Raw genomic sequence first — 20,937 nt, 5'->3', positions numbered from 1 at the left:
ATTTTATTACTGTAAAGGCAGCACCTACTTCAGCCATTTTATCCTTTGGTTTTTATATGTCATATCTTTTTTTTTTTTTCTGCCTTTCTTTTTACCTTTTTAGTTTCCCTTATGGTAATCTTCATTTCTTCACAATACTCCAAGTACTCTCTATCTTTTCCTTTCAGCCTATGGGATTCCCTTTAGTATTTCTTGGAGGGCAGGTCTTTTGCTAATGAATTCTCTCAGTTTCTCTTTATCTGTTACTATTTAATCTCTCCCTCATTTTTGAAGGACAGTTTTGCTGGGTAAAGAATTTTTGGCCGGCAGTACTATAAGGTCTCATTCAGTACCTTAAAAATATCATACCACTGTCTCCTCACCTCCATGGTTTTTGATGAGGAACAGGCACTTAGTCTCATTGAGGATCACTTATATGTGACAAATTGCTTTTCTCTTGCTGCTTTCAGAATTCTCTCTATATCTTTGGCATTTGACATTCTGATTAGTATGTGTCTTGCAGTAGGTTTATTAGGATTTATTTTGTTTGGAGTACACTGAGCTTCTTATACATGTATATGTCTTTCATAAGAGGTGGGAAATTTTCAGCCATTATTTCCTCAAATATTCTTTTTACCCCTTTTCCCTTCCCTCCTCCTTCTGGAACATACATGACACATATGTTTGCATGCTTCTTGCTGTCATTCAATTACCTGAGACACTGCTCAATTTTTTTCCATTCTTTTTCCTATCTGTTTTTCTTCTGTAAGATTTTGATTGTCTAGTTTTCTAGTTCACTGATTCTTTCTTCTGCCTATTCAAATCTGCTGTTGTATGCCTGTAGTGTATTTTTAATCTCCATTATTGTTCCTTTCACTCCCATAATTTCTGTTGTCTCTTTTTATATTTTCAAATTCTTCTTTATGTGTACACATTGTCTTCTTAACACCCTTCACCTCTTTAACCATATTTTCCTTCGTCTCACTAAACTGATTTAGAAGATTTGTTTGAAAATCTCTGATTAGTTGTTCCAAATTCTGTGTATCCTCTGAAGTTTGTTTTGTTTTCCTTTTTTAAAAAAATTCTTTTTGTCTGTATTGTGTGTGTATGTGTGATGTGTGTGTGTGCAAGTGTGTGTGTGTATATGTATCTTTTGTTTTTGTTTTTCCTGTGAAGTTTTAAATTGTTCCCTTGACTGGACCCTATCTTCCCATTTCTAAGTATGGCTTGTAATTTTTTGCTGATGTCTAGGCATCTGATTATCTTGATGAGTTTACACTGAAGGTCAATTTCTCCCACTTGTCTAGGGTTTTATTGTTGATTTTCTTTGTGCTAAGGCTCTTCTTTGACCCTCAATCCACCTTTTTTGTTACCTTTAGCATAGCCTGTGTTTAACTGACTTTTTTTTCAGCTCTTCTTCATCTGATTCTTGCCCTGGGTATGAGGTACAATTTTTAAGATTGCACTTTTTCTGCAATTGTTTCACCTCTGGGAAAAAAGTTTCCTTTCCTTTGTTCCTTTTCCAGGAATCTTCAAATGTTCTGTTTGTTTGGGTTTGGCCTCTGTAGTTTTTTACACTTTCATTGTCTCTAGCTGCTTTTGCCTGGAGGGCAAATTCTAGGAGAAGGGTCACCCCTAAGAGGACTTTTCCAAATCAGTATTTCCCAGTCAAAATGGGGTCAGGGACCCACAAGGGGGGCACAGACTGGCTCCAAAGTGCCCTGGAAAAGAGATCAGGAGGGGCACCAAAAGCCTTTTTGATGGCTCTCCAAATCTGTGTTTCCCTGGCCTGTCCAGCAAATGCAGCCCTTCAGTTAACTGTCACCCAGAGCCCTGAGGAAGTGCTGCACCTTTAAATCTCCACCGCCTCCGCCCCTGTCTAGGGTGGGGTTGACACAATGACTACCACTCCCTTTGTCCAGGATGGACTGAAACACTAACTCAGAGCCAGGACCCAGCAATCTGAATTTGCTAATCAAAAGCCGTGAACAGTGATCTGCTATGCCAACCCCTGTTCTTAGAGAAGAGGATTTTTATGTCCCTTTCTGTCTCCAGTGAGCTAGCCAGGGACTGGACCCCAAGGCGGCCCACCATGGGAGTGGGGGATAGGCACCGGCAGCCAGTGCATGGAGCAAGCTACTCACTCTTCTTTATCACAGTTTATCAGCTTCTTCCTCCTGCTCTTCCCCGGATGCTGCACAATGTTCTTCTGGTCTCTCGATCCCCAACACAGTTGTTTCAGATGGTTCCTGCCTGTTCAATAGCTATTTTGATGGAAGGACTGAGCCCTGGAGCTGCCTACTCTACCATCTTCCCCAGAAGTTTGTTGGGGTGGGTTTTTGTTTTTGCTTGTGTGTGCACATATTTTAATCCCCATCATCATCATTTACGTCTAGGAAAGGGTAGAAGGTTGGTGGTGTAAAGGCTGGGGGCATGGGTACCCTCACCCTTTCTTCCTCTTTGCCACTGTAGGAAAACCTGGTACCCATTCATCCTCATCTCCTGACTCCACCAGAAATTTTGTCAAGTGGCTCCAGAGCAGTGAATAGGAAGTAACTAAAGGAGAGAGGTGTAAAGTTTACACCCACTCCTCCCTTCTTATGCCTCACCCATCCTCTGGTCATCCCAACCATTCCAGAATCAGGAGACTCCCTTCATCTCTCACATGGGTAACTGTAAAGCCCCCACCTGGTGTCCCTGTGTTCTCACCACCTCCTCACAATCCAGGCGCCATAGCAGCCAAAGAGATCTTTTAAAAACATAAATCAGATCATGTCACTCCTCTGCTCAAAACCATCCAACGGCTTCTCAGCACACTTAGGATAAAATCCAAATTCCTCGCCATGATCCATAAGGCCCTGCATGGTCTGATCCCTGCCTGCCTCTTCTGTGTCATCCCCTAACATTCCTCCCTCACCAACTCCCTTGGAGCCACACCAGCGTTCTTTCCTCCCTTCAAATACCCCAGGCTCATCCCTGCCTCAGGGCCTTTGCACAGCTCTTCTCTGTGCTCCTCCTCCAGATCTTCTCATGGCTGGCTCCTTCCTAAAATTCAGGTCTCAGCTCAGGAGGCCTCCCTCGTACCTAAAAGTCATATCTAAAACAGCTGTTTGATTTTCTTCACACTAAAAATAACTACCTAAAGTTCTCTTGTTTATCTGTTTATTTTCCATCTCTCTTACTGGCAACCCTAAGCAAATAGAGGCTTGCACTGTGTTATTGATCCTGTGACCCCAGCACATGGAACAGTGACTGGCACACAGCAGGTGCTCAATAAATACTTTTTTTTTTTTCATTTTTTAAAATTAGAGCAGTTGTTTATAGAAACACCTTTATAGAAAAATCATGCAGGACACAGAGTTCTCATATTCCCCCTCCTCCCACCCTACACACACAGTTTTCCCTATTATTAACATTTTGCATTAGTTTGGTAACTTTGTTACAACTGAAGAAACAATATTATTATAATTATGCTATTAACTATAGCCCAGAGTTTACATTAGGGTGTACTCTTTGTGTTTACAATTCTATGGTTTTAGTTTTTTTCAATAAATAACTTTTGAATGGATGAATGTGAGAGAAACTGAGACTAAGATTCAGCTGTGCCACTAACCAGTTATGTGATCATGAGTGTTTCCCTCCCTGTCTCTGGGCCTTAGTCTCTGTCTGTAAAATGATGGGGTTGGACTAGATATGATTTGAGAGCCCTGTGGGCTCTGAAATGCTGCTTCAGGGATTCCAAAGGAGACTCCCACTGAGCTGCATTTCCCTGGAACTCTGGAGACAGTTCAGCAATGACCACACGCTGAGGACAATTCCATGGGAATCTAATGCTACAACCCCCTAGGTGTTCTGCTTACCAATTAGATTCACTTGTTCCTCTTCCCTGGAGTCTGCCTCTTGCAGTTCATGAAGAAATCTGCTGTTCACCTTGATGATATCATCAATGTTTGAGAACAGGACATTCAGATCTTCCTGTGGCAGCTGGAAGGAACAAAGGAGCCACAGGAGGTCATAGGAGTTCGGTAGAGTGACTTGATTCACAGACTTTGGAGAACAGTCACACCATAGGGGTCTCATCACTATTGGGAAGACTGACTGTCCCAATGGAATGTTTGCAAGTGATTAAAATTTTTACAAGTTAGGTATATTCATTACTCTGCAAGAAGACAGGAAGAGATGGACTGTTCAGCATGGGGTTTTATCCCAGGTCTGCTGCCAACTAGCATTTTTCTGCTTTCAGTTTCCCCATCTGTCAAGTGGAGGTGGGATTTGGACTCTTTCCAGTTCTGACATACTTGACAGCTACAGTCATTACCTTGTGATACAGTCTAGGCTCCAGCCCCAATTAACTGGGCTATACAACTGCTAGAAAAAGATGCAGGACATCTATTGTCATGGGCAGAAAAAGATGTCCTGCATGCTGGTCAAGTAGAAAAATCTAGCCATTGAACCATATCTAGAATACGCTCTTATTCTTTTAAAATATTTCAATATATAATTGTTTGTTTAATGCTAAGGAGAAAAATCCTAATTTCTGGAGGGGGAAACAAGAGCGGACTTCCACACTGCACATTATCTACTTTAGGATTTCATTAATTTAAGAAATATTAATTCAAAGTCCATTATTTATATGTTGAGAACTAGGAAATACTGAACTAAACAAAGCCCTCGCCGTAGTGGAGCTTACATACTAGAGGATACATGAATTTTTATAAACAGAGCCTGTAATATTTCTGAAATCAGAAAAAAAAAATGTAAAAAAAAAAACCCACACAAAAAGAGAATCCTAGCACAGGGATAGCTTCTCCCAATTGAGACAATTAAAATGTGGGTCCGTTTAAGCAATCTGTTCTAAACTTGACAAAAGGCTAGCTTATCCATTATCTCACCTAAGTCTGCAAGATGATTATTCCTGTCCCCACACAGCAAATGAACACAGTACGGCCCCAAGCAGTTGAAGTCCTTGCTGAAGTTTCCATGGCCCAAAACTGGAAGTACTGAGGCTGAAATTCACGCCTGTCAGACTTCACATTCACCTTACCTTCCCCTCACCAAGCCTGTCCCCGGAGGATGTGAGATCTCGCAAGTCGTGACCCACAAGGGTCCTGCCAAGACAGGCAGTTTGTGGCCCCGCGCAGGTACCTGCTGGAGGCGGCTGCGGATGTCCGAGGCACAGAGCTGCAGCATGTGCACGTAGGAGCCCTCGGTGTCCACGAGCTCCCTGATGGCCAGCCTCTGATGGAGCAACCGTCGGTCCTGAGAGACCTGACCTTCCCCATCTGGACTTCCAGTCCTCAAGGACGGCTCATCAGCCTCACTACCGGCCATTACAGCAGGTTCTAGGAAAGCCAAAACACTCCAATTCATTTTCAGGGCACTCTATTGGGACAGCTATCTCTAATCCAAAGACAGCGATTCTCAAATGGCCTGAAAATATCTTTAGCTGCACACAGAGTCGAGATGAACTGTTGATTAGCATTTGTGGGCAGTATCTGAACAGTCTTCAGAGGTAGAAAATAGCTCAGATAATTGCTGACATTTTATATTCATTTCCCAGGATTCAGACGATGTGCTTGCCTGGCTTTTCTTCTCTCTCTCCCTGGCCGCCCCCGGCTTTTGACCCAGATTTCTTTATTCAGTCCAGCTGGGTTTCTCTTGTCCTCTTTTTCCCAGTGGTTCCCTTCTCTCCACCTCCACTGCCACTTCTGTGCCATATGACCTATCACTGGGCTGTTTTAATAGCCTCTTCAACCAATTTTCTGAATTCAAACCCCTCTCCCACCTGCTCCTCACCCTTTCCCCCTCCCTGTTCATCCTGGACAAGCTTCCAGTTTCAACTCCCTGAAACAAAGCTTGTGATCCTGTTACTCCCTGCTGTAAGACCTCTGAAACCTCCCAGCTATTCTGTGGTCCAGCTCCAATATCATTTTCCTCTCCACAGACCTCGTACTCCAGCAAAAGAGTTGTGTTTCTGCAAACACACACGTTGTCATTTCCTGCCTCTGCTTTTGCACCTGCTGTGTTCCCCTCCCACGTCCCTATCCTTCAATACTCAGCTTCTCTAAGACCCTTCCTGCCCCTCCCAGCCAGATGTGCTTTTCATCTCTGAAACTCTCAAAACCCCTTTATCTCTAAATTTTTAAGGTATACAAGGCAATATTTCTGGGTTTCTCCCAGTGGTAACATCTGCAAAACTCGACTACAATATCACAACCAGGATACTGACATTGATACAGACAAGAACATCCCCATCACCACCAGAGTCCTTAATGTGGCCTTTACAATCACACCCTTTTCCCCCAAGCTCCTCCTCAAGCCCCACAACCAAGAATCTGTTTTCTATTTCTACAATTTTGTCATTTCAAGAATATTACATAGACGGAATCATACGGTATGTAGCCTTTGGGGATTGGCATTTCATTCACTCAACACAGTTCCCTGCAGAGTCATCCAAGTTGTTGCATGTATCGACAGTTTGCTCCTTTTTATTACCACGAATCTGAGATTTTTTGTCTCAAAAAAAAATCTGAAGCAATTATGGCAAACATGTTAAAACTAAATAAAGCTGGGTTGTAAGTACAGGGGTATTTGTTATATTGTTCTTTATTATTTTCTGGACGATTAAAATGTTTCATAATATTTAAAGTGGCAGCAACCACATTCAACTACGTAATTGGGGTATTTAAGTCTATGCCTTATCTTCTCAGCCAGACACAAAGCTCTTGGCAGCAAGATGGGTACCTATTTATCTGATGCCCTCCTTTATATGCCTCACAAACCATAATTAATATGTTTTTGATAAATAAGTGGTTCTTTTGGATGTATCAGTAGCAGCTGAAGTTTCTGTCCTGGGTCAGATAATATGTAAACAGTGAGTTTGGGGAGGGTAAGATTGTTCAGAAGGCAAAGGACCCAGAAAGGCCTGGAGTGATCTGTCTGATGCCCAGCTCTGTCCCAGCTCCTGTGCATGGCCATGGTCTGCTGATCTTTCTTTGGCCTGAATCACAGACATCTGCTGCCTTGCCCACAGCATTTCCAGAAAGAGCCCAGCAGAGTTTCAGGAGAGCTATTCAGATTCCACTATTCAGAATTGTTGCTAAATCAACTAAAGTGTAAGTAATACTTTATAGAGGACTGCCAGATATTTAAAATGGGATTAATTTGCACATAAATGCATCTTAGGTTAATTACAATCTAGACCTCCAAGGAGGCCTGGCAAAACCTCTCTGTAGCAATGTTTTGCTAGTTTTTAGTTGATAGCCTATGTAATTGAAAGAAACACATTTTTCACTTCTTTAAAAATATTATATATTATTTGGCAATAAAAAGAAATGAAGTACTGATACAAGCCGCAACATGGATTGTGGAGAGCCGCTTCCCGGGTTGGGGCCTAGTGGACGGGCCGCGACCTGCTCTAGAGTTAGGGCCTGTTGGACACGCCGAGACCTGCTCTCGAGTTACCCCCGCCCATCGAGTGAGCCAAGATGGCGCCTGCATCCCGTTTCCGCATATGACGCTTAGGGCGGCGGTTGCCTGCTAGCCTATTGTACACGCTTACGTAGTGCCTGCACATTGGTTGTAACTATCGTATATAAGAAAGTGCCCGCGCTAGCCTCGGAGAGACAGCCCACAGGGAGCCGTGCCTGACGGCCGCATAGAGGTTGTTCTCCCACGGGGTGTAAAGCCTCGCGTGGAATATGTAACAGAGAAAGTTTTCTTCCTGGCTCCAGTAAAAGGCTTGCATTTACTACCGCTGTGTGCCTCAAGTGTTGGTTTGTCTGTGTCTCTCCCTCTTTCCCTCTGTTCTCCTTGCCGGCCGAGGACAGGACGCGTGGGACCGAGCGAGAGGGCGCCGGACAATGGATGAACCTGGAAAACATTCTGCTAAAAGAAGAAAGCCAGTCACATAGGATGACAGATTGTAGGATTCCTTTCATATGCAATATTCTGAACAGGCAAATCTGTAGACGGGGAACTAGATTAATGGTTGCCAGGAGCTGGGAGTATGAGGGGAAAGTAGATTAATGGTTGCAGGAGTTGAGAGTATGAGAGAATTGGGGAATGGGGGAAGGGTTAAAGGGCAAGCGGCTTATTTTTGAGGAAATGAAAATGTTCTAAAATTAATTGTGTTAATGGTTGCACATCTCTGTGAATATACTAAAAAACCACTGAACTGTACACTTTAAATGGGTGAATTATATCTCTATAACAAGTACTGTACAATACAAAATGCTGCTATGTGGAAAACTGGATCTGTCACACATTGCCGGTGAGGATGTCAAATAGTACAGTCACTCTGGAAAATGCTTTGGCAGTTTCTTAAAAAAACTAAACATACACTTCCCTTATGGCCCAGCAGTGGTACTCCTGGGCCTCTATCCCAGAGAAAGAAAGCTTACGTCCATGCAAGAAACCGTACGTACATGGACGTTTACGGCATCTTTATTTTAAGAGCCAAGAAACCGAAAACAACCGAACTGCTCTAAGGCAACTGTGAAACATCCATATCACGGGCTACTTGTAATAAAAAGGAACAAACTCTTGATACAAGGCAACAACTTAGATGGCTTTTGAGGGAATTATGCTGAGTGAAAAAGACAATCTCAAAAGGTTACATACCATATGACACATTTATATAACATTCTTGAAATGACAAAACTACAGAGACGGAGAACACATTAGTGGTTGCCAGGGGTTAGGGGTATTGTTGGGGAGGGGCTTTGGTGATAAAAGGTAGCACAATGGAGACCTGTGTGGTGATGCAATAGTTCTGTATCTTGACTGGCTGGTGTTACCCAAATATACACACATGATACAATGGCACAGAACCATCACACCCTTTATACCAATGTCAATTTCCTGGTTTTGATAATACACTGTATTTAAATAAGATGTAACCACGGGAGGAACCTGGGTGAAGGGTACACAGGTCTTCTCTATACTATCCTTGCAACTTCCTATACAACTATATATATTTCAAAATAAAGTTATAAGCAAAAATATATATATATATTACATGTTTTAAGTTATCCACTATCATGGCAACACTCTCAGGACAAATACATGCAGAAGCCTGGGAGAGCAGGCTGAATGCCCTTGTCCCCTTCCCAGGCTGGCCTGATAAGGAGACTGTCTCAGAAAACATTTGAGAAAACATGGCTTTCATTTTGGTGAGTAAGGTGCCTGACCAGAACTGGAAAAGGACTCTGCACAGTGCAGTCCTGTGATCTCTTAGATGCTGTGTGACAGGCGATTAAGAACTAAAATCAGTCTGGCACATAGTAGATGCTAAAAAAATGTCTGTAGAGTGTGCTGCAATTGATGCTTCTGCCACAGCTGCTGCTTCTGACCCTAGGATAGGATAAAACGGGTTAATTCTAGACACTCTTCTCCTGTGTCCACACTGGCACAAAGGGATTTGGGTGCTTATGTATTCACTCAACAAATATTTGGAGCAGCTACCACATGCCAAAATTTTTGCTGGATTCTGGGGATATAAATTTAACAGGAAAAATAGCTCTACCATAAGATTAGTGCATTTAAAATATCTGGTTATTTGTTCCAAGTTTCATTTCATTAAAAGCAGAGAAACTAAAATGTTACAGACACCCTGATTATATCATCTCTATTAAGACAGAAGTAACAAGAGGAAATAATACTCTGAATGTAATTCTGACCAACCAGCGGAACTGAATGGAGAAATGGAGGTAATAAGGAAAGGTAAAACTGTCACCCGAAAGTTCTTTCAGAGGGTAAAATGTGCTTGCAGATAAGGTTGAGCATCCCTTAGCCATCTGTTCCAGGTTTTAGAGAGGGGCCGATGTTTTTAATGGGGTTGGGGAAGTGGGGAGGAAGACTTCCAGTCTAAGACTGTAGGCATGAGGGTTCACGGAAGGCTTTCAAAGGGAAGCTCAGGCAACATGGTAGCAAAGGACCCTGTTCAAGAAGAAACAACTATAGAAATACGAGTGGCCAAGGAAGGACTGTGGCTGACAAACCTGGTGTATAAAGATACATGCGAAAGTCAGAGGGGAAAGTCTTGTATAAAATGTTTCTGGAACTCCAAAACCCAGACAGAGCTTGGATGAACAAAATTTAAGAATAACTTCCAAACCCCCACTATCCTTGCCAACTCTATTTTAAGAGTTATGTTCAGGGAAAGTAAGAGATAGGCCCACTCTTTGATGGCTTGGCTTTCCTCTTCTTGGTACAGAACCATCACACCCTTTATACCAATGTCAATTTCCTGGTTTTGATAATACACTGTATTTAAATAAGATGTAACCAAGGGAGGAACCTGGGTGAAGGGTACACAGGGCCTCTCTATACTATCCTTGCAACTTCCTATACAACTATATATATTTCAAAATAAAAAGTTTATGGGAGGCACTATGAAGATTAGCAACTCAGGCTCTGGAGCCAGAAAAGCCTGACTTCAAATTCTGGTTCTGCAACCAGCTGGCTGGTTTTCCTAGGATAATTACATAACTTTCCTTATAGGGTTGTTGTAAGATTTAACAAAATAATCCATGTAAAATGCATAACATAGTGCCTGACACATGGTGGGCTTTCAATAACAGTAGCTATTGTTTTAGTTTCTATTATTGGTAGCCTGGAAAGGATAGCATTACCATTGATCAGATGGACAAAGAAATTGTCTCAGGATACTTGGTGGATCTAGATGCACCCAAGCATATTCAAGCAAATAGTGAAAACAGCTATTTGTAAGTAAAAGAGCTCTGCACCAGAGTCTGCCTGAGAATGCAGCTAACACTGAAGAAACGGAGCTGAGAGATGGAGAGAGAGACTAAGCCCTGTTGCCATCAGTTGATCCAGCCACGACAGAGACCGATTCCCATTGCATTTTTCATTTACATAAGCCAGTGCTTTCCCCTTTGGCCTAAGCCACGCTGAACTGGGTTTCTGCCACTTGGATAAAAGGGATGGCATCAGCCATTGGAAAGGGAAACAAGAATCACTTGGATACAGCATAGATTAACAAAAATTTAAGTCATGCCACACAGCAGTCACATCTATTCCTGAGTTTTCTCTGTTATTTCTGAATTCTGAGATGATTTGCTCTTTGTGTATAACCTGGTAGTTCCCTGGAACTTTGGGTATCTGTGTAACACCTCAGAGTTAGAGTTTGGCAGCTCTGAAAGTCAGCATTACTCCATGTGCCAGTTTGGATGTATTATGCCCCCAAAACGCCATGTTCTTTGATGCAATTTTGTGGGGGAAGACATATTAGTGTTGATTAGGTTGAAACCTATTAATTGAGTGTTTCCTTGGAGATGTGACTCAATCAATTGTGGGAAAGACCTTTGATTGGATAATTTCCATTGAGGTGTTACCCCACCCATTCAGGGTGGGTCTTAATTAAATCACTAGAACCATATAAAAGAGCTGACAAACAGAAAGAACTCAGAGCTGCAGCTGAGATAGACATTTTGAAGACGGCCATTGAAAAGTGACACTGACACTCTGGAGAACGCCATTTTGAAATGCAACCTGGGAGCAAGCAGATACCAGCCACGTGCCTTCCCAGCTAACAGAGGTTTTTCAGACACCATTGGCCTTCCTTTGGTGAAGATGTATTTGTGTTGATGCCTTAACTTGGACATTTTCATGGCTTTCAGACTGTAAATTTGTAACCAAATAACCCCCCTTTATAAAAGCCAATCCATTTCTGATATTTTGCTTAATGGCAGTATTAGCAAACTGGAACACTCCACACAGCAGCTGTTAAAGAAGCTGAATAAGAATTCAGACTCATTAAAGATATGAATGAAACAGACCTGGTTAGGACTAAGGTAAATTTTATTTTATCTATTTTTTTTCTTTTTTTAATTCAGTTTTATTGAGATATATACCCTACAGTCATCCATAGTGTACAATCAGTTGTTCACAGTACCATCATATGGTTGTGCATTCATTACCAAAATCAATTTTTGAACATTTTCATTACTCCAATACCCTACAGTCATCCACAGTGTACAATCAGTTGTTCACAGTACCATAATATGGTTGTGCATTCATTACCAAAATCAATTTTTAACATTTTCATTACTCCAAATAAAATAAAATAAAATAAAAATTAAAAATAAAAACAAGAATAAAAATACAAGTAAAGAAGAATACCCAAAACATCCCATCCCCCCATCACCCCTATTATTCATTAAATTTTTGTTCTAAGGTAAATTTTAAAACTTCAATTTCTGTTTGAGACCAAAGGAAGGCATGTTTATCTGATCCAAAATTAAAAATTTCTTAACACACTATCTAATTTAACCTGTCTGGTCAGTTTATTTAAACAACCTAAATACATGGAACCTAGAATGGAGAATGAGATCCTATTATTCTGTCAGGTTATTGTAATACCTGGATACAGTCCAGACCATTTTGGGCAGAAAAGGAAAAACTATTTGCAAAGTCTACTTGAGGGACTGGGGAAAAATGTAGAACTATTAAATTTCCCCACCTGGGGAATTCCTGATATTCTCTCAGGCACTAGGGACTCACAATGGATTAAGCCAAGCCCTAGATCTATAGGCTTGCCTTTATGAAACTTATTTCTTCAATGGTGAAGCTAGGCCTGCATGTAATTATGCCTAAGAGTCACCTCCAGAGAGCCAAGAGGTCATTCTGGAGGTTACTCTTATGCAAGCTTTAGCCAGATATTGCAAATTACCACAATATGGCAAGCCCCAACCAACAGTATTCCTGAAAATCCTAGAGAATGCACTGGGCCCTATCTAAGTCTCTATAAAAGTTTTTCTTAGTAAGATTATTTTTTTTGGAAACTTAAGGCCTCCAGATTGATCCTAAGCCAGATAAGCCCTGAAACCCAGAGGTACCAGTCTCACTAAGAACATCAACTGTTTCATGCCTCTACCCCATAAATTCAACACCTCTTTCCAGCACGAAGAAGTTAAAATGGTCATTGCCCAGATATCCCCAAAGATTGAAAGATCAAATGAGAGGGAGGCGGTGTAAGTGAGAAATTTGGATTTAACAAATGACTGCCAATACTGACTCATTATATAGATATTTCTTTTTACTCTAGTGTTTTAGAATGGCCAGAAGGAAATACCTGAAGTTGTTGAACTGTTATCCAGTAGCCTTGATCTTTGATAATGATTGCATAACTATATAGGAAAAAAAAAAGTCAATTGCCCATGTTTATATAGGTCTACTTCTGGATGTTTTGTTCTGTTCCTCTGATTTATATATCTATATCTCTCTCTGACAATACTACACTGTCCTAGTTAACCTACCTCTATTGTAAGTCTCAAAATTGGGTAGAGTGCAATACTAGTGATCAATAAGAGGTAGGAGTAAGGGGTATGGGATGTTTGGGGTCTTCTTTTTTCTTTTTATTTCTTTTTCTGGAGTAATGTAAATGTTCTAAAAATGATCATGGTGATGAATACACAAATATGTGATAATACTGTGTACCACTGATTGTACACTTTGGATGAACTGATGGGTGTGTGAATGTATCTCAATAATACTATGTTAAAAAAAAAATCAAGTCATGCCAGGTGATCCTCATTCCCTTACAGAAAGTCAACTAGATCAGTAGATCAAACGATAAGCATATCTGGAGCAGCAAGGTGTGGGCAGCCCCTAACAACATCCTTATAAGGAATAAAATGGGGTGATGGAAGCTCTGGTGGGGGGTCGCAGCAGGACAGTAAAACGGACTAAAAACTGACAAAACTACCAACTTCAAAAAGTGTTGATCAGTGTTAATCTCTGGACTCTGCCTCATTTTATTAACAATATCCATTAATTCTTTGACTGCCTTCCATCTCTAAGACCACCCAAGTCTAACCCATCACCCCACTTTTCTCATAGACCACTGAAATAACCTCCGTCCTAGCAGCCAGAGTGGAGCGGTCTTTTTAAAACACAAAAGTGATTACTTCCCTACTTGCAACCCAGAGAAATCTTTGATGACTCCTATCCTCTCTTCCAAAGGATCACTCCTTCTCCTGATAATTATTTTGTTTTTCTATGTTTTATTATTTACTGGTTCAGTCAACAGAGTGTAAGCTTCTTGAGCACAAGGAGGTCTCTTTTATTCATCAGTGTATTATCTAGTGTCTAATTCAGATCTGACACATAGCATATGCTCAATTAATTGAATTAAAGAATAAATTATGTAGATGAACACTGGCAGAATAATGATCAAATTGCCAATAAAATTGTTATGAGTGGAGTGAGACTAATATGATCATACACAACTTGGGTTCTTCTTGGAAGTCACCAAAAAGTCTGAGGTGGGATATGGGATAGCTACTCCCACATAACCTCAGTTCTAGATTATAATGAAAGCAAGTCTCTAATCAAATTCTGCCACACACATTGTCATTTCCTAAACTGGTTAGCAAACAGTTCACACAATCCGTTGTATAAGCTTGAAGTCCCAGTTCTCTATCCTTGTAGGGGCTCTAACCACATTTGTCATGAAAGCCTCACCCAGGGTAGGCATGACAATATTCCAAAAGCAGCATCCTGTACCCTTTTGGATAGCATCAGGCAACCAGAGTACTTAGAACCAATGGCTGCTCACTCAGGACACTTAAACACCCAGCCTTAGGGAGCAAGCCATTCCTAAAGGTATCGGTTATGAGGCTTGCTAGATCCTCACATTCCATTCACAGAAGGATCAGGATTACCTCTAAACTATTTTTGCTAACCCGTGTTTCTTGAACACTGCTAATTCCAATAATGAGTGGCCATTTCTCATATCCATCATTCTGATAAATAATTCTCTAATTTTACCAATGAAAACCTACTTATGACATTCATCATACTAATGATCAAAGCTTCTAGTGCAGATTGTAAAAGAAGGTAAAAGAAGCTTCTATAGCAGCAGCCTCTGGAGTGGGCCTTTCTGATGGCCTGCTGGCTGCTTAGCTGGCAGGGTGCCTCTCCCTGGGTGTAAGTTCTGGATAAGGGCATCTGCCTGCCTGGGAAATGGTTGCTTAAGCCAATATATACACTCGTGTACATTTATACCACACTGTCTACGCTGAGTGTTTTAAAGTAAATTATAGACAGCATAAGAAAGCTGTTATGAGAAATAGTGAGATTGAATGACAATGTCAGGTTCTCAGACACTTGACAGAATTGTTAAGTTTCACATGACAAAATTTAACAAACATAAAGCCCTGGGCTCAAAAATGACACTACGGAAAAAGCGTTAGCTTTCCCCCAGGCTTTTCCCTTAACTAACTGTGTGTACTTAAGCAAGACACTTGACCTTGATGGGCCTCACTTTCACCTTTAAAATGACCGCACAATGGATAAGGAATCTTCTCTCTCTGACATTCTCTAAAGCCATGATTCACACGAGTCAGCACTGAGATTTGGTTGTCAGAAAAGTTACAACAATCTTAGGGAACATCAAATCTTTATTTTGTGGGGGTGAGGAAGGCGGGGAAATCATGTATTGCTTTTTAAAAAATAGCTTTACTGAAGCTTAACTGATATACAATAAACTGCACATATTTTAAGGGTTTAATCTGATAAGTCTTGACATATGTATATACCCATGAAACCATCACCACAGTCGAGACATACACATATTCATCATCCCCAAAAGCCTCCTTTTACCCTTTTGTAACCCAGCCCTCTTGCCTCTCCCCACCACTCCCCCATCCCCAGGCACTCACTGATCTGATTTCTGTCACTGTAAATTAGTTAGCATTTTCTGGAATTTTATATAAATGGAATTATACAACAGGTACTCTTTTTGTCTGGTTTCTTTCATTCAGCATAATTATTTTGAGATCCATCCATGTTATACCAAGTAAAAATAGTTTGTTACTTTTTATTGCCTGGTAGTATTCCATTTGTTTATCCATTCACTGGATAAACAACTGGTTGTTGCAATTTGGAGCTATTGCAAATAAAGTTGTTACATTTATTCATGTGCAAGTCTTTGTAAGAATGTATGCTTTTATTTCTCTTGGGTAAATGCCAAAGAGTCCAGTGGCTGGATCACCTGGTAGGTGTCTATTCAACTTTTAAACAAACTGCCAAACTGTTTTACAAAATGGTTGCACCATTTAACATTCCCACCAGCAGTGTTTAAGAGGTCTAGTTCCCTGACATCCTCATCAACACTTGGTACGGTCAGTCTTTTCATTTTCAGCCATTCCAATAGGTATGAAGTGATATCTCATGGTTTTAATTTGCATTTCTCTAATGATTAAATGATCTTGAGCATATTTTCACCGTGCTTATTTGCCATCCATAGATCTTCTTTGAATATGTTTTTTTAAATTAATTTAAATTACAAAAGAGGCACTCGCTCATTATATAACAAGACAAAAAATACAGAAATGTATAAAGAAGGAGTTCATATCACTCACCACAAATTTCACAGAGAGAGAGAGAGAGGGAACCAGAGTACATGGTACATAAGAATCACCAGGAGCAATTAAGCATATAGATTCTTGGCCCTGCTCTGGAAGATTCTGATTCAGTAGGTGAGGGGTAAGGCATTTCAATAAGCCCCTAACTAGGTAGTTCTAATGCAAGTGGTCTGTAGATCATTCCTTGAGAAATTCTCTTAATCTTGTCCTGCTAAGGAATGGCTGAAGGAATGAAGATAGTGGTTCCGGAGGGAAAAGCACATGGCAGGGTTCACAGGCTGCCTGAAAGAGGGAGCAGATTTGCTCTATGTTGTCCTATAGAGCACTAATAGTTTGGAATTACATGATCAAATCAGATAAAACTTTCTAACAGAGCTACTATGAAACAAAATCAGGCCGAGTGAGACAAGAGACATCCCAGAAACCACACACACACACACACACACACACACACACACACACACACACACACGTTCACCTGGAGGAAAAACACCCCTTTAAAAATACAAGGAGAGGAATGTAATCCACCAGACAGGCAGTGTGTGCCATAACCCAAATTAAATAGCAGTTGTTTGTCCTAAGCCGTATTTCCCTGGCTCTATTTACAAGGCCTAAAAGGGTAGAGAAAGGAACACAGGACTTTTTAAGAACGGTTCTTTTTATAGATAGATTGGCCTGTACAGGCCCTGTCCTGACAATTGCAAAAAGTTCTTAAGCCTGTCAATAAACAAACAATAGGTTTTGAGCAGTCAAGCTCAACAAATGCCATTTTGCTTCAGTTTCAACATCCAAAGACACCCCCTTGTTAATTAAATAAAAAGGCATTTATTTGATGTGAAGCAGAATCAACCAAGGCACTGTTTAACACAGTGATCCACTAATCCAAGGGGATGCAAGCCAAATGCCAACAACTCCCATACCCTGGCAGAAACTCAATGAGCCTCCACTGCTGAGCAATTAGGTGTTGCCCAGGTCTTGCTTTATCTTCCCTTCTTTCCTCTCATTTAAAAACAACCTACACAGGTACTGGCCCCATTTGAAAGAGGCAAGTGAGGCCCAATCAGATTCCTTGTTAGAATGTCTGGTAGTTCTCACTTTCAGTATTTGATTCAAGGTCAACTACTGAGTGTAGTACATTATTGCACCCCATTTAGTTGCAGTTTGTAAGTCATAACAGTGTGGACTTTATATTTACCTGTTTATATATTTTTTTTAATTTTTAAAATTATACTTGGATGCAGCCCAGTTTCTTCCAGGTCAGCACCTTTTCCTAATTGGCCCAGTGGTGGTTCACAGAATTATGTGTATTAGCACTCTTACTGAACATCTACCATGTGTCAGGCACCGGGCTTTATATTTAATTCTGACATTAACCTGAACAATGAAGCAGACAATCGTATCTCCATTTTACAAATAAAAACTGGGCTTTGGAGATGTTAAATGACTTGCCCAAGATTGCCTGGCTAGCAAGGGTAGTATCAGGCTATTGTCTGGATTCACAGCAGGTACTCCTTCACCAGCTGTTTCCCTTTAAAGGAGGAAACAAACTGCTCTGAAACGGCTTGGCCTCAGTGCCAGCATTCAGTGCTTCCCTACTAGAATTCTTCATGTCAAATCTGAACCAAATCCAAGGTTATGTGGGAATGACTCTGAGGGGAGTGGACCCAGATTTCTAAAAGGTCAGTCACCCAAAAAAGGTTAAGACCCCAGAGCTTTGGAGCCAGGCTGTCAATTTTTCCACTCCTCTGGAAGTTTCTGGCACTCATGGAGCACATTAAGGGGGAGCCAGACATTTTGGCTTCTAGTCCCAGCTTTGGCACTAATTTTTTGAGGGCCTTTGGCCAAGTCACCTTACATTATGGACCGCGATTTCTGTTCCCTTTTACTCTGGCCTTGAATGCATAATTACATTTTCCTTGGCAAGGACTCTTTTCCGTTGTTTGGATTTTTCCATTGTTTTAATGTATGTATTCTTACTTATAAAGAAAAAAAAAAAAATATGCCCCACATCCTATATGGAAGCAGGCAGGAATAAACAAACATATACAAAGAAAAATAATTTTTTCTAGGCCAGCTAACTTCCTTGGGCCTCAGTTTCCCACCTGTAAAACTACTCGGTTGAGTCACATGGGTCAGTTTATTGCATTCCCATAAAGCTCAAAATACAAAGCCAGCCATCAAGCCAGCCGGGACCCAGGAGTCCTCCTGCGCTCCCCACGTCCTGCCTCTCTCTCCCCCATCTCCCTTTTCTGATGTGACCAGCAGCTGTTTCCCGCACCCCACCGCGGCTTCCCCTGTCGGCCCCGACCCCATTCGCCCGGGCTGACTCACCGCGCACGCAAGGTGCAGGCGCTCGGCTCCCGGGGCTCGCTGCGACCGTGCCCAGCAAGGGTGCGGGCGGGCGCGGCTCTGCCCACCCCGCTGCGTGCGTGCGCCGGGAAGGGGGCGGGGGGGGCTCCCGCCTTTGTTAATTGTCTTTCTGGGGCCAGGTTGTTTTCCACTCGCTGCTCCCGGGAGTTGGCCCCGGCCGGAGTGGCCAGGCGGCTGCAGCGACAGCCGTGCCCTGGCCGGCAGCCAGCGTCAAGCTTTGCAGGCGGATTTCAGCGCCGCACCCCGGGCCCAACCCACGCGCGGCGTCTTATTAAGCCGCCTTCTCCTCGCCTGGGCTCGACCCCGAAAACAGGCTCCAGTCCGTGGGAATGTTGACCCCTGAGTCACTGGAAATCCATGAACCTGCCGAATCACCGAACTTTAGGGCTGGGTTTCGATTTAATTCTGAGTCGGCGACCCGAGAACCCGGGGTTCTTGCCCCAGACCTCTTTGGGAGCTCCCTGTGCCACCTCAGACCAATCTGTTGGTCTCCCGGCACCTCATCCTGGTCTCACGTCTTCTATAACGTGAAGGTGTTCATCCGTTTTCTCATTCTACTGCTACTACAGGCAACTGCTGTGGCACTGAGGATTAAGAAATCAACACGACAGACCAGGCCCCTGTGGCCCTCTCGGGGCTCCTGTCCTAGTGATGGATAGGACATTGAAAACATCATTGGAAGTGTGATAATTGCTATGAAAAGTTTGGAAAGTTTCATATTGGGACAACCACACCTTGTTTGTGGGCTCAGGAATGGACTAGATTAACTTTAAATCCTCTGAGTTCTAACATTCATTCTTACTCGCATTATTAGGGCTGATTATTTATTAGTAGTAGTAGTAGTGTTACTACTATGTGCCAGGCACTATACTAAACTTGCAATGTCTCATTTACCTCATTCACAACTTCTCTGAGATAGGTATGGTTATTCCGATTATTCTCATTCTAGAATGAGACACTGAGGCAGGCAGAAAAAGCAGTTTGTCCCTAGTCACATAGCTACCAAGCAACAAAAGGAGAATTGAAATTCAGACTGAGTCCTCAGGGTGCTTAACCACTACTCTATACCCATAAAAATATGAAACCAGGTTAAAGTTGCATCTTGGATATGATAGATGAGGACAACTGAAGGGCAAGGGGTAGCTTGAAAAAGAAAAAGGAAAGGGAAAGTCGAGAGCTTTCTTAGAGTTATTTTATGGATTGGACTTAACCTGTGTGGCCACAGAGATCACTAGGATGGATTGGGGAAAGCTACTGGGAGACACATTGCAATTCAACGTAAGGAAGAACTTTTCCAAATATCAGAACATTTCGAAAATGGTACTGGTTGCCTGGAAAGAGGGTGCATCCTGTCACTAAAAGAAAGTATTCAAGCAGAGAAGCTTATTGGGGATGCTTCAAAGAAGTGTCAAAGAATCTAGATTCAAAGACTAGATTTGATCATCTCTAAAATTCCTTCCAATTCTGAGGTGTTTTAGTTTGCTAATGCTGCAGAATGCAAAACACCAGAGATGGATAGTCTTTTATAAAACAGGGGTTTATTTCACTACACAGTTACAGTCTTAAGGCCACAAAACGTCCAAGGTAACACATCAGCAATCGGGTACCTTTACCAGAGGATGGCCAATGGCGTCCGGAAAACCTCTGTTAGCTGGGAAGGCATGTGGCTGGCGTCTGCTCCAAAGTTCTGGTTTCAAAATGGCTGGGGTCACACCTTCATGGGAGTATCCCACCAAAGTCACCACCCACAGCTGGGTGGGGCACATTCCAAGCAAATCTAACCAGCACCAAAATGTCTGTCCCACAAGACCACAAAGATAATGGCATTTGGGGGACACAATACATTCAAACCGGCACATGAGGTTTTATCTACTCTACCCCATGGATAAGGAAATTGAGCCCTGGAGTGTTTAAGAGGCTTGCCTAAAGTCACCCAGGGTTGGAAGAGCTGACCACAAACCAAGTCCGACTCCTAGATCAGTAGTTGATTTGTTTGGGGATGCAATCTTGGGAGTGCTCAGAACCTCCGTTTATGCTCCCATAAATGCTGTGTATCTCTGTTTAGTTTTTTCCTGGGTGTGTGTAATCATCTGTTTTCCCGGTTTCACTTTATGCTACTAATGTCTTTTCAGGTATACCAACACTCCCTAGGCAATTGCTGCATTATAGGGGTCCCAGAGATAGCCGGGTCTCCACT

The 20,937-nt window shown here is 42.0% G+C and overlaps 1 protein-coding gene across 5 annotated transcripts in view; it reads right to left on the bottom strand.

Annotated features, from left to right (window-relative positions):
• Window positions 1-20,406, bottom strand: part of ARHGEF37 (Rho guanine nucleotide exchange factor 37) — a 57,883-nt gene extending 37,477 nt beyond the window's left edge. The window contains exons 1-4 of one of the 5 annotated variants that reach the window (XM_037801853.1): window positions 18,702-18,737; window positions 17,820-17,898; window positions 5,125-5,321; window positions 3,840-3,963 (exon numbers count right to left, since the gene is read on the bottom strand). In XM_037801853.1, coding sequence (XP_037657781.1) covers window positions 3,840-3,963; window positions 5,125-5,310 — 310 coding nt within the window. In that variant the 5' untranslated portion in view covers window positions 5,311-5,321; window positions 17,820-17,898; window positions 18,702-18,737. Of the gene's footprint in view, window positions 1-3,839; window positions 3,964-5,124; window positions 5,322-7,733; window positions 7,752-10,613; window positions 10,626-17,819; window positions 17,899-18,701; window positions 18,814-20,347 lie in introns of those variants that run through there. The other 4 variants (XM_037801854.1, XM_037801851.1, XM_037801855.1 and 1 more) reach the window with 4 other exon arrangements.
• Window positions 20,407-20,937: the final 531 nt, after the last annotated feature.

This window comes from Choloepus didactylus, chromosome 13 (assembly GCF_015220235.1).
Source record: "Choloepus didactylus isolate mChoDid1 chromosome 13, mChoDid1.pri, whole genome shotgun sequence".
In the NCBI taxonomy this organism is placed as follows: Eukaryota; Metazoa; Chordata; class Mammalia; order Pilosa; family Megalonychidae; genus Choloepus; species Choloepus didactylus.
The sequence above is the reverse complement of the archived record's forward strand: the minus strand, read 5'-3'. Positions and strand labels throughout refer to the sequence as shown.